The following is a 14,806-nucleotide window of genomic DNA, read 5'->3' on the forward strand; positions in this document are numbered from 1 at the left end:
ATCTTCCCTCTTCAAGACAAATAATCCTAATCCTTTAACACCTTTTCACATTGCTGAGAACTTAAGACTCCCTGAAGTTCAATGGCTCTCTAAAACTGATATGCAGAAACGAGAATAAACATTTATTGCGCTCTTACCATGTGTCAGGTACTCTAACAAACACTCCACAAACATTAATTCATCTGATTTTCACAGAAGCCCTGTGAAAGATTCTTATTACCTTTATTTTTAAAAATATGGAAACTAAGCCACCAAGAGGTCATATAACTGCTCCAAGCTCATCCAGCTCATAGGCAGTGCAACAAGGTGTTGAACTCGGTTTGGTTCTAGACAGTATACTCTTAACCCAATACAGTTCTACTCCTTGGGCCCCCAAAACCTAGGTTATAACTGATGGTGTGGAGCTCATAACTCTAAAACAGCATGAATCTAGTGGAACACTAATGCCTGCAAAATATCAGTAGGCCTTCCCTGAGCAAGACTGCCTGGCCAAATACATTTGGGGAATACCGGACACCATAACCTTGGATAAATACCCTCTCTGTAGGGCTTCCCAGGGCCTTTAATATGTTTGTGTGTGCGATGGCTTTCCAAAATCTAGACGGAGAATTTTCCAGACTTATTTACCCTTGGATCTCTCTTCTAATAAAATACCTATTCACATACAGAATTCGAAGGAATATTATTTAGGAAACACTGCATAAAGTGTAGTTTAGATTCTTTCATTAGTTTTACCTTTTATTATCTTTGGCTTCATTTTATATGGTCCAGAGGTTTAGTGTCAACTACATGATGTAGGGGTGTTGTCTGTATTTCCATCTAACACTCGCTCTTCTACCTCAGTCACCCTGATATCACGAGAGATGTAAATACACAACAAACACGCTGGGGCCCTCACAGTCTCTCTGCTCTACTGAGCTACTCTTGTTTCCTCTAATGGCCCTGCCCTGCCTGACTCTTGGTCCTTGCTATTTCCTTTTGAATGTTGACAAACTATATTAAGTAATTCATTCTAGATTTTTTTACCTTGTTTTGAAAAGAAAAATAAAAAATCAAGGCTTTGGACTCTCTCTAGTCTTCTAGCATCCTTCTGATCTTTATACTTTTTCTAAGATTTCTGACAGGGCTCATAGATCACATGTGGAAGGGATAGAAGTGACTGAAAATATTAATTACATTAGAATTTAAAAGTTCAGTATGATTATGATACCATAAATTCAAGTAAAATAAAGAGTCTGGGAGGAAATATTTGTCATTCTACAGAAAGGTATTCAGATTACATAAAATGTCAAGAAATCTGTAAGGAAAAGGTAAAATTGCCACAGAAAAAATTTAAAATCTGGATGTACAAGTCACAATTTACAAAGGAATAAAATCTAAGGTCCTGTAATATGAAAAAACACCTTATCATCTCACTTGTAATCTGAGAAACAAAAATTAAAATGATAAATTGGTACATCCTACTCCTTCTACTGTCCAAGATTAAAAAGCAATGATAAACAACTAACCTTAAAAGTATAGAGAAATGAGTGTTCCCACAGCAAACTAAAGGTAGCATAAATGTTACAGGGTAATTTAACAGTTTAGAGGACCACTTAGTAGTTTCTTTTAAAACAATATATTGAGGTGCACCTGGTGGCTCAGTCTGTTAAGCATCAGCCTTTGGCTCAGGTCATGAACCGGAACCCAAGTTGGGCTCCCTCTGCTTGTCCCTCCCCTTCATCATCATCTCTCTCTCTCTCTCTCTGTCTCTCTCCCTCTCTCTCAAAAAAAATAAATAAATAAGACTAAAAAGTCCAAGCCTTAGGACCAGCAATTAAATTCTAGCTTAAATTTTTCTTTTCCAAATGCTATCCTTGAAGGCCCTTGCTTTTTTCTATTTATTTATTTATTTATTTATTTATTTATTTATTTATTTATTTATTTTTAAGAATAAATTTATTTTTTATTGGTGTTCAATTTTCCAACATACAGAATAATACCCAGTGCTCATCCCCTCAGGTGCCCCCCTCAGTGCCCGTCATCCATTCACCCCCACCCCCTGCCCTCCTCCTCTTCCACTACCCCTAGTTCGTTTCCCAGAGTTAGGAGTCTTCATGTTCTGTCTCCCTTTCTGATATTTCCCACACATTTCTTCTCCCTTCCCTTCTATTCCCTTTCACTATTATTTATATTTCCCAAATGAATGAGACCATATAATGTTTGTCCTTCTCCAATTGACTTATTTCACTCAGCAAAGCCCTTGCTTTTTTCAATTTGTATTTGTATGTGAGTTGATTTAGCTAAGCATTTTATTTTCAAAATTTGTGCATATATTTTGCTCTATAATGTGTACACAGCAAAGTGCTGGATTTTTATTGTCTGTTTCTTTCTGTAGTTCTTTCTTTTTTTATCTAAGAAGCTCTCTATCATTATTGTTTAGAATAAGCATAATTGATCTTCATATTTATAGTTTAATAAAGATTAACTCATTGAATGCCCCCCCAAAATTTCCACATTGCATACCAAAAACGACAACAAAGTACTGCAGAATTGTCTATGACTTCAGAAAATCGGAAATATCACAGATGCCCAAAATAGGGGGACAGATAAATAATATATGGTACGTGTATGAACTACTCTTCAGAAATTATTAAGTGGATCTGGATGTATCAACATGTATGTATCTCAAAATCACTGCATTCAGAAAAGAATACAGAACAATTCTTCCTGAATATTTAATTGTGCAACTACTCAGAGGGTTTTGCCTACAGTAAGTCATTCAGTCCTATCAACTACCCTTTGAAACAAATGCTAGTATTATTATGAGGAAACGAAGCACAGAGAAATTATGCAATTTTCCCAAAGCCACAGCTGTCTCTGCAGAGTCCATGTTCTGGGCTCTACTGAGCCGACCCCAAGAGGCTGCAGGACAAGTGTGAACAGCACAGCACTTGTCAATGTAGATATCATTTTATTTTTTTTAAGGACTGAAATATAGAAAAAAAGTATACTAAACTCAGAATAATGCTGCGTTGGCCAGGAAGTCTGCAGCATGACAGGACTGATCAGAAAGGACTGCCACACATCTTTAATGCTGTAGTTCTTTATAAACAGTACGTTGATGTTTAATGTTTGAGACCATAATCATATAAGAAAAAAAATGAAAGTGAACCTGTCAAAATGTTAATAGTGGTTGATAGGGATGAGAGGGACGTAGGTAGTTATTATTCTTGCACTTTGATAACTGTTTCAATCTGAAAGAAAGAAGGAATACCTAGTGACCGGTCCCTTTCTCTCAAAGACTAGGAGGATGGAGCCATGATATTTGCATTAAAAAAAAACCTCCAGAAGTATTCAGATATGCAGGGACAGTTGTATTTGGGCAGAAGCATGGGGCACCAGAGAGAGCTCCTGGTTTGCCCATCCAGGATCCCGTCATCGCGATAGGTTAGCTGTGTGACCTTAAACAAATGCCTCAACCTTTCAGAACCCCACTTCCTTCACGCATAAAACATAGTCATATCTCCTCCACCAGGTTGAATGGGGACAGAATCAAGCATCCGCTATGCCTGGTACATCATATACTGTGGTTCCACAGACACTAGAATTCAATTTTCTTTTTTTTTAAAAGATTTTATTCATTTATTCATAGAAAGAGAGAGAGAGAGAGAGAGAGAGGCAGAGGCAGAGACACAGGCCTTAGAAGGAGAAGCAGGCACCATGCAGAGAGCCTGACGTGGAACTAGATTCAGGGTCTCCAGGATCACACCCTGGCTGCAGGCGGCGCTAAACCGCTGCACCACTGGGGCTGCCCTAGAATTCAATTTTCTATCTTCCTTCAATGAGGATGGGAAGGAGGATAACTTAACTCTGCATTTTGCCAGTCTGTTTAGAAGGGCAGAAGGGAAGCCGATCCATCTAATGTCTAGAGCAAGTTCTGAAATATATTTGAAAAAAAAAAAAAAAACAAAAAAAACCACAATACACATTGACAAAAAGCCCCTCCACCAATCCCGGTATGGTGACTTCTACTTCCTCCTCTGTAGATGTATATAATAATACCACTTATTGACCATGGCAGTTGAGTTTTAGATAATGCTTTAAAAAGTTCATCCAGAGTACACACACTCACAGACACACCACACACACACCCTCCGGGTGCATTTTAGCTAGCACTGGTAATTTAGTTGCTTGTGGTTTATTTATTAGGTTGAAAACATCCTGTTAATTTACTATTATTTAATTTATTAACTGATTAAGGCCTGACCTCTCGAGGGAAAATGCTGATTAACTGTATAATACAAAGGCTAGAATGTTGCATAGGAGCATCTTACAGATTCATTTTTCCTTATGAACAGTTTGTCATTCAGAAAGTGCTCTTTCTTCTCTGTGTTGCTTGCTCTCATTCAGGCAGACATCCCCCTCCCCCCACCTCCTATGGATAGACATGTTCAATGTTTTTAAAAATAGGCTTTATTTTTTTAGATAGATTTTAGATTTATTTTAGATGTATAGAAAAACTGAGATGACATATAGAAATTTTTCGTATACTCTGCACCCAGCTTCCCTTACTATTAGCACCGTACGTTATTGTGGAATGTGTGGTAGAACCAATGCACTAATACTGATGCATGTTCATGAACTAAAGACCATACTGTATTTTAATTTTTTTCCTTTATATCTAATGTCCTTTTCCTGTACCAGGCTCCCACTCCAGACCCACACTGCATTTAGAGGTTATATCCCATTAGGCTCCTCCTCTTGACTGTGACAGTTCCTCAGACACTCTTTGGTTTTGATGATCTAAATAGTTTTGTTGAGTGTGGGTCAGGTATTTTGTACAGTGCCCCTTAATTGAGACTTGTCTGATGTTTTTCTTCTAGCTGGATTGGGATTATGGTTTCAGAGGAGGAAGACCACAGAGGTAAAGTGCTGTTATCAAGCCCTATCAAGGGTTCTTCCTACCTACATGACTTATCACTGTTGATACTGACCTTCATCACCTGGCTGAGCTACTGTGTATTGGTTTCTCCATCCCCTTTCCATCCTGTCCTGTTTAGAAGAAAGTCACACTGTGCCCCCCACACTTAAAGAGTGGAGAGTGATGCTGTTCTTCTTTGAGTATAGAGTATCCACTTAAATTATTTGGAATTCTGCATGAGAGATGTGTCTCTTCTCCGTTGATTTATGCATTCAGTCACCATATATAATTTTTTTAAAGATTTACTTATTTGACAGAGAGAGAGAGAGAGAGAGAGGTGGTGGGGAAGGGTTAGAGGGAGAGAGAAATCCAAGCAGACTCTACATTGAGCCCAACATGGGGCTCCATGTCACGACCCTGAGATCATCACCACAGCTGAAACCAAGAGTCAGACACTTAACTGACTGTGCTACCTAGGTACCCATGCAATATAATTTTATTAAAGAATTTAGAGTAAAAAATAATTGGTTCAAAAATATTCCTTCTTAAAATCCAGGACAAAAAAATTAAAAAATAAAATAAAGCCTAATTTGCTTTGCTTCTAATTAATTTCATTCTTAAGTGAACATTAAATATGCATAAAACTGGTCTGTAGAGGATATAAAGATGACTAAGCCAAGGTTCTCTGCCTGAAGCACTTTAAAAGTAAAGTGCTTTGGGAATACCAAAAAGATAGTAATTAATTCAGGAAAAGCTTGATAAAAGATGTCTGAAACCATGGCCAGCTTCCTATGTGTACAACTCGTGATTCTGAATGATTCACAGATTCTGATTCTGTGAATAGAGACACAGCAGTTCTGACAGAATGGAAGACTTCACTAAGGTCACACAGTTGGTTAATGTTAGTGCCTGAGCTGAAAATCAAGCCTCTCAGTTCCAGATCCCATGTTCTTCTCCTGGCATTCAATTAGAAAATAACCCAGAAGTCTGCTATGCATTGTCCAAGGCAGAAATGAATGTTTACCTCAAATAACCGCAAGACTTTGGCCAGGGCACCAATTTCTTCTTTGAGTGAGAAGATCAGTGATATGGCACCATTTTGGTTGGAGTTGTCTTCAATGTAGCTTGTTTCCTACAAGATGAAGTGGTCTTGATTACAATGTTTTCCTGTGAAATCTTCAAGGAAGAGTCTGGCATAAACTTTCTCTTCTAGTTAAGGCCTGGAATACAATAAGCTACATATATTCTACACAGAAGGACCCAACTTCTGGGAGAAGATAAGTAAGTTAAGGGAAGTGATATTTTCAATGATGCCCCTAGGTCAGAATTCAATTTCAGAAACCTTTATTCAGTGATGTTACGGTCATCCTATAGATTCAATAGCTTTTAATGAGCACCTACCAAGGGCCAGACACCATTATAGCTCTAAGATCCGAAAATGAATAAGACAATGCCTCATCCTTCAGGGCCTCAATATTTGGCTTAATAGACACACAACACGGAGATCCTCAGAGATGGTATAATACAGTTCAAAAACTGTTCAGGAAAACACTGAAAAATACAGTGTACAAAGTACTAAAAATAGGTGTTTGAGACCAAAGATCTGGGTTGAAGTCCTCTGTCTTTCAATTACTGGCTGAAACACTTTGGGCAAATAGCTTGGCCTTCTAAGTTTCCTCATCTAGAAAATCATGCTAATAATAAGCCCTGTAAGCAGTATTCACATGATGAAAAAAAAAACAATAGAACAGTTTACATATAAAAATGATGGAAATATTATAAATACACAAGAATGATTGTTTGGCCTTTGGCAAGGATCTCAGGGAAGCATCATGCTCAGGAAAGCTGTATGTCCTGTAAGCTAGGATCTAAGATATCCAGTTATTGAAAGAGTCAAAAAATACATAAAAGTAACACAAATGACCTGCCAGAAGATGGATGTCTTACACTAAATAAAATATGACAAGGATCTAGCACTTTCCACCTTCATATGACAGCAAACTAAGGTGCAATTAGGGTTGGCATTGCAGGGTTTGCTGCAATTTTTAAAAACTATACAGTCAAGTTTTATAATAATATCTAAAGTTCCCTGTGTACCCACAAATAAATAGCATGTACCTAAAACCAGGAGGAAAAACAAAACAAAACCATGCAGAACAATTACTCTCTTGTAAGAAAGTTAATGAAATTAGTGGAATGGGTATTACGTCAGCTCAGTGAGAAGCCTTGTTGAGAGCCTGCCCAATGACTCTCCCAGTAGCTCTCCCAGTGACTCGGCATCATCATAAGCCCTGCTGAAATATTGAGACCCTCAAAATGAAGTTCTTTTCATTCAAAAAATTAATATTTTCCAAGAACTCCACCGAAACCAAAGGTGTGGGGCAAAAACCAAAATCATCAGCAGGGTGCTTCAGTGAATGGGAAAACTGAACTGTTACATACCCCTAAATGGACCATGATGTTATTTTTCTTGAATACAGATTTTTTGTCTTTTTTTTTTTAATTCCAGTATAGTTAATCTACCATGTATGAAGAGTCTATATAATGTTCCAGGCATTAGAACAAGCACTCGGTTCGGATCATCTCATTGAATGTTGGTACAATTCAGGAGGTAGGTTTTATTATCTACCAAGTGTCCGCTCTTATTGACAACAAAAAGAAGCATCAGAGAAGGTAAGTAATTGCCCTTAGGTATGCAGTCAGCGACAGAGCCAGGGCAGGACCCCACACCATGGGACCCCAGCCTACATCCGTCTGTGACTCACAGCTTCTTGCAGGACACTGCCCTGCCTCCCCCTTTTTAAACCCTGCCAGAGATATGCACAGGAGTCTCTGACACCACTCTTCTTCCTCCAGAGCACACTGAGCCCCTAGTCCTTCCTGGTTTCCTTGAAATGACAAAAGATTTCCATTTCTGGTTCCATTGGCAACATTCTCTTCTGTTGGCCTCCAAGAAAAGTAACACATTCCAGGTACACCTTAACAGCCACCACCTATGACTAGGGCAATTCAGACTTGAATGCACCCCTCCCCAACCCTCCCATCACCACCACCTTCCTGCTCCTGTGTATGTCCAAGTCCTAACTGACCTTTCCCAGAAATGACCCTCGGGGTCAGGTCAGGCCCTTCTTTTGTTCCCACTGCTCCCACACTAATCCAGCTCTTAGTGATCTGTATCCATCCAGCCTAACAGAATTTCTCTTGTGTCCTCTTTCTGCTCAGAATTCTTTAAAGGCTCCCCATGGCCAGCCGGATAAAATACCTCTTTCTGATATTCAGGAGTATCTCGGTACCTCATCTCCCGAGTTCCGCCCACAGGACTCACCTCACCAGCAAACCAGCTTTCTCTTTGTCTTTTCAGCTTCTCCTTAAAGCAAATGCTCTGCACCACCCTCCTCCCTCCCTTTTCAAATATCTTAGCTCCCTTCAAAAGTCCTCTTGGGTCTCCCTCCTTACAGGAGACCTCGGTATTCCCAAGCTGACATGAATACCCCCTCCTGGTTCTAAGCATTCCGTTCAGCTTCTGATGCCCACATGACACTTGACTGGCAGAGCTGGCCCTATCTTTAGAGTTCATCTAGTTCCACCCCGTATTTGGCAGATGCCACAATGCCAGAGAAAGGAAGGGGTGACTCCTCTGAAGTCCCACAGGTGGAAGGTAGCAGGTCAGTTACCCAGACTCCTAAATATCATTCTAGATAATTCCTTCTGCTACGGGCAATATATTCATATTAAGCTCATGTTTCCTGTAGACCAGGTATTCAACACTACTCCTGACCGCCTACTCTTACCCACATCTGTCCCCTTCACTTTCTCCCCACAAGCTTCCTAGATCAGAGTTCTTCAATGAATATTCCTTGTTTCTCCACTTCAAAATTACCTGGGGATGATGCCCTGTTCAAGTGCAGATGTCTGGGCCCCGCCGCCCTAACCTATCAAATTTGAGTGTCTGGGGTAGGATCTTAGAATCTGCATTTTCAGAAGACCCCAGATGATTCTTAACCATGGAAGACTTTAAAACCACTGGTAAATGCACAGATTATTTTTAATTATGACTTTTCCCAAATGTATCTTCAAATTCACATTTACCATATGATAAGATACTACTCTTTCTTGTTATTAATATTAATAATAGGACTTGCCATTGAATGAACACCCACTGTGTGCCAGGAGCCATACTTGGTGCTTTTTATAGCTAATGAACATCATCGCTGGCAGCAACTAGCACTGTTTCAAGAGTTTACAGGTAATTAGCTCTCTAGTCCTTACAATAGCACCAGGAGGTGGGTGCTATTATTTTGCAAATGAGGAAATAAGCTCTGCAAGTTTCAGTGGATTGTCCAAGGACACCCAGCTAATGAGGGACAGAGCTTGGACTTGAACATAGATCCAATAATTCCACATCCTTCTGCCTCCTAGTGACACACCCAACTGAGACAACAGCTCCCCTTTTCAAAACTTGAGGGACTTTAAATGAAAGAAAGCTCATGGATGTTTGTGAAATGGTATGGCCTTGGGTGGATTCAGATCCTAGTGTCGCCATGTTGATCCAGCATGGGGCCTTGGGCAAATCTCTTCCAGAACATAGGCTCATCATCTATATCTTGTTTTCAAAAGGCATGAGAGCAGACTTAGAAATATATGTACACCCAGGATGGGTAAAAGTTAGAGAAAAGTATCTCAGAAACCAAATAGGAGAAATAGGGCAGAGAAAGATAACTTTACTAGCACCCAGCAAGGAAAGAATTTTGATCACAAGGCAATACACTTAACAGGAAAAATACAATCTCCATGGTTGCATCTAACAAATACACTCTGTAATCTTTGGAAAAGAGCATTTTTCAAAATCACACGCAAGATTTAGCTAGGTATTCCAGGGGCACTTTCAATCTTAGTGCTTTCTGGAGCTATGGTAGGAAGCTTGTAATCGGGTGTGATTAATGCGTACACACCCACGGTATAAGATGACAAGAAACAAGATGCAGACATCTTGCCGTGGACACATCATACTCTAGATTCCAGTGCATCTCTGCAGGAGGAAGCTGTGTTCTCCAGGAGTGCCCCAGGTATGGAGGTGAGATCTGCATTTGATCACTGGCTTCGCTGTTCAGTGCTATGATTCCCCTCACCTTGTACCCCACTGCCCTGTTCTATTTTTCTTCACAGCATTTTTCTCTACATGAAATGATGTGTCCGTCTGATTAGTTTTTGTCTTATTTTTCTCCTCCACTAGAATACACGTTTCACTGGTGCAGAAACTCTGCTGTGCCTGGCACATAGTAGATGCACAGTGAGCCTGCTGGGTGAACGAATGGACCAAACAGCTCTTGTAGGGTTGTTATGTGTAGAGCACTTGACATATCACATGCTTTCCAGGCTCATGTCCGAATTATGTCCAGCATGTTCTGTTCATCTATGTCGGGAGCTTCGAGAAGGCATAAACTATGTCTTTTTTGCAGACTCTCAGAGCCGGAAGGAATCCTAACTGTCCCCCCTCAACCTAGTCCAAACTGCCCCCCCTCAACCACCACCACCTCAGTTTTACAGATATCAGACTGAGCCCCTTCCTCCTAGCTGGGTGACTTCCCCACTCCACAGCTTTAGTAGCCCAAAGACACGAGCTCACGGCTCCTGACTCCATACCCAGGATCCCACCCTGGTGTAGCTATACCAACCACGGTGCTTGACTCAGTGCTTATCTCTCTTGCCAATGCTCCAGACACATTTTGTTGAGTAAACAAACCAGTTCTGGCTAGACACCATTCTCCAGGAACTGTGCTAAGAGCTTTACAGATACTATTTCATTTAATTCTTATAGCAATGCTAGGACATGGGCTTTTTATTCCAATTTCAAAATGAAAAAACCTGAAGCTTTGCAAAGTTAACTATCCTGCTTTCAATGCCAGGCCTGCTCTAAATGCTCCTCCCTATCCCCCAGTCATCAAGAGTCACAATCTATGGTTCTCAGTCTTCTAACCTCCCATGGCTCCCTAACCAGATCACTTACCCCCATCCCCCCATGGTTGTGGGGGCCCCCTGCCAATGGCACTGAAACTAAACAATGACAGAGCCAGCATTTTTTCTGGGGTTTGATGCCCTGTCCCTCCTCAACATGAAGGTCTCTCTACCAAGCACCGCACATCTTTTTCAAAGGAAGTCTTTCTCACAGGACTCAAAAAAAAAAAAAAAAATCAGTCCAAAGTTCTGTGGTCTCTCTAGTTGTACTAAAACATCAACCATCCTTCCCCCCACTGCCTGCCTATCTGTTCTCTAGATCGCTCCCACTAATCCTACAGATGACACACGTCTATAAACCGGTGTTATCTCCCAGAGCTGGGCTTTCAGTCTGAACCCTAGAGCCTAGGAGTGCAATACTCAGTCACAGAGTGTATTCTGCAATTGTTCACCTCAAGAGAAAAGGCAATGAATCTCGGAGAACAGAACACACCCCGAGCACATCCCCAGTCACATCTAGGATTCTCTCACATTCCCAGTTCAGGGCTAAGGCTTCTTCATCTTCCACTCTGTTTAATTTTCTCTTTCCCCAGGTCTGAGTAAGTCTAAGACTTCCTCAGGCCTCATTTTCTCCAGAAGTTGAAGAAGGATACAATTTCTTCCAATTTTGCCATTTTGAAAGCTGGCTGAGAGCACTTCGTGAATATTACAGGAAAGTGGATCTAGAAAAATCCCATCTCCCATTCCAGATCATTAAGATGCAGCCACTGCAGGGCAGGACAGAGAAAGCAGGCAACAGAGAGGGACAGTGACCTGCCCAGAGACGGACGGCTCTGATCCAAGACTCTAGGAGATCAAAGCACTGTTTCCCTTAAAGCCGCACAGGACAAGTGTCCTTCCCTCGGGAACAGGCGTTGAGGGCCTGCGCTATCTGTTGCCTTCCTGGATATTTTTATCACCTTCAAATAAATTCAGATTCCTCCGTGAGCTTCTAAGGGAGGAGGAAACACCCACATTGCATTGCTCGGGCCCTTTTCCACCGAGGCCCAAACTCCCTTCCCTCCTGGCTCAACCAGGCCGCCCAACGCACCTGCCCGTCGGAGAGCTTACTGCCGGAGCCCCGGTGTTCCAGGACCTCCGCGGACATGCCGGCCCCTGTGCACCTGGTCCCTACCGCTGGGGCCTTGGTGGCGGGCAGTTCTGCAGGCGACACGTGCTGCTGAGGTTTTAAACCTGGTGCTGGAGGAGAGGACAGATTCCAAGGATGTCCATGGCAACGCCCCCCGGTGGGCGTTGTCCTGACGCAGGGGTGCAGGGCTGCGCTCGGGCCACCCCGGGGGGAGGGGAGGGTGCTGCGGGCGCGGGAGGGGAGCCCCAACCTGGCTGCCAGCTCTGCACGGAGCTGAGGCTCCCCGCAGCCTCCGGGGTTAGGCGGGGCTGGCCAACCCAGGACTGCAGGCCTCGGGGAGTGGGTTCTCTGCAGTGCATTTGACCTTGCCTCCGCTCGTGACAAGTGACAGGCGTTGCAAGAAATCATCCTTTCTTCCCCGACCCCTGTCCCCAAAGGAGCAGAGCCAGGATCCTAATTTAAATTTCGATGACTGGTGCGGGCAGGGTCCCCGCTATTAACCATTAAGCCAACTATCTTTCCGAGCTTTGACTTCAGAGAGCTAATCAGGAGGGAAGGGAGCATTGTAAACGCTGAGAACAGCAGCTAAAGAGCAAAGGTAAGAGCACAACCTGGTTCAAGATGCAGTCGCCTGTCCTTGAGCTGTTCACACACCTGCTGGGCGCCCCGAAAAGACAGTGGCATTGCCACCCTGCCAGGATCTTGTGAGAATATGAGTAAGCGTAAGAATGAGGAAATGCATTAAGCATTGAATACGGTTCTTGCTGAATAGCCTCAAGCTCAATAAATAGAAGAGCCTGTTTAAAAGTGTGGGACAATGGGTGACCAAGCACCTCTCCTGTGGGGCCAGGTGGCATTCCAGGCACCGAAGAAAAAGCTGCAAGTGAAACCGAGGGCCCTGCCTCCCCAGCCAGGCTACTGTTATGTGTGTGTGACAGAAAAGGAATTAGTAAATGAACCTAGTCAGAGCTCAGCCTTCAGAAGAAAATACAAACAGAAGTAGGGGCTGGGACTGAGCTGGTGGACATTGGAGAGCGGACTCCAAGTAGGTGGGAAGATGTCATGCACCTGGGTGTGTTCAGATGAGCAGGCTGAGATGAGGCATTCATTGCCAGTAGGAAAAGAAAAAGGATACCACAAAGTCAGAGGTTCACAAAAGATGTGGAATAAAACCAGGAACATCAAAGTCTTGATGGCCAGAAAACAAACCAATAATAGAGGTTGCTAGAAATCCACCCCTTGCCCCTCCCACATTCTGTGAGAGCCATCAAGCATTTGCCAAAGGGGAAAAAATTGTCATATTTGCAAAACAAACAGACTATCGGTTCCACCCCTGATGAGCCGTGTAGCTTTGCTCAAATTCGTGCCTCAGTTTCTTAGTCTTTCAAATGGGGATTTTAAGGGTTGTTGTGTAGGATTCCTTGAGTCTCTATGAGGTGTCAGGCTTCCAACTGGCCGCTAAGAATATAGACATCATGAAGTGTGATTTCTGTCCAAAGGGAGCCCTTGAACATCTGCTTAATATTTCCTAATATTAATATCTGGTAAATTGGAAGATTGGTGTTGTTGGACATGGGAGGGCAAACCCTGACCTCCACCCACAGGAGACTCTGTATCCTTTCATGGACTCCAGTGTTTTTTTTCATGTGGTAGACCTGAAAAGAGTTTTTCTCAGCCCTGGAGCTGCCTGACAAGCAGCATTTCATCCCTCTCTGTCATACTGCAGAGAACGAGGAGTGTGACGACACCTGTACTCCAGGGGCAGGCCGCGGATGAAAGCGAACAATGACAGCTACTTATTTACGCTCACACCATGAGTGAGCCAAGCTCTCCACACACATTGTGTCATTTCTTCTGCTCAACAACCTCAAGCCCGATGCATCCCCACTTTACATATAAGGAAACTGAGCCCCGGGAAGTTTAAATAAGCAGTCCAAAGTCAAACCACCTTCCACCCAATTCCAAGATGCTTGCTCTTGAATACTCCTTTCTTCCTTTTTGAGATACAAACAACAGTTATTTCTACAACAGCAAAATAATAGTATATCTCTTTTCTCCAAATCGGAAGTCTTTATCCAATTTCACCTAAAAATGCCCCAGACCTGGAGTGGGGGTAGAGCACAGTTAATTTTCAGCTACTTCAGAAAACCAGTGACCACCTTCTTTAAAAATAAATAAATAAATAAATAAATAAATATGCCAGCAAAAAGGGAACATTTCTGTACGCACTAAGATAAAAACCCCCATTGCTTGTGATATGCAGTTTGTAGAGGGTGTTTAAACTCTTCTTGTTTAATTCGAAGGAGCATCCCAGAGTTCAGCCTTGCAGGCCACTCAGATGCTGTGGATGGCAACGCAGAGGGACACTGTGTCGCAAGCTGTGTAGCTGGTACACTTAGAGCTGACCTTCACTGATTTGGAAGTTGAAGATTTCCCAACCGCTGCAGGTTATCAATCCCTTTTCATTTTAACCTCCTATGTGGAGGGTTGAGTTAATCATAATCTACTGTTTCGTGGCACATAATCAAAAACTACAAGGTCCCTTCTTGTTTTATTTATTCGTTCTCTTTTATCTTCGTTCCCTACCTCCACTCCCTTCTCCCAGAGGTGACATCCCTTAAAATTTCTAATACCCAGGCTTGGATTTTTTAAATGCAGGGGAATATCGGTGCACAAGTGTACTCTCCATAGATATAAGTGATGCTGTAGCATAGCTTTGCTATAGAACGTAGATGTACTTTAGATCTCGTAGTTTCTCTTTCTTTCACCCTGTTCTTAGGATGCTGTGAATGTGCATCTAGGTCTTTGCTTTCCTAACT

General features: G+C 42.3%; 1 protein-coding gene across 1 annotated transcript in view; it reads right to left on the reverse strand.

Moving 5' to 3' along the window:
* PAH (phenylalanine hydroxylase) overlaps positions 1 to 12,106 on the reverse strand; it is an 80,054-nt gene extending 67,948 nt beyond the window's left edge. The window contains exons 1-2 of the mRNA XM_077846115.1: positions 11,949 to 12,106; positions 5,928 to 6,035 (exon numbers count right to left, since the gene is read on the reverse strand). Of these exons, the coding sequence (XP_077702241.1) occupies positions 5,928 to 6,035; positions 11,949 to 12,005 (165 nt within the window). The 5' untranslated portion in view covers positions 12,006 to 12,106. The remainder of the gene's footprint in view (positions 1 to 5,927; positions 6,036 to 11,948) is intronic.
* Between the last annotated feature and the right edge of the window lie 2,700 nt (positions 12,107 to 14,806).

The sequence above is a fragment of the Canis aureus genome, chromosome 13 (genome assembly GCF_053574225.1).
Source record: "Canis aureus isolate CA01 chromosome 13, VMU_Caureus_v.1.0, whole genome shotgun sequence".
In the NCBI taxonomy this organism is placed as follows: domain Eukaryota; kingdom Metazoa; phylum Chordata; class Mammalia; order Carnivora; family Canidae; genus Canis; species Canis aureus.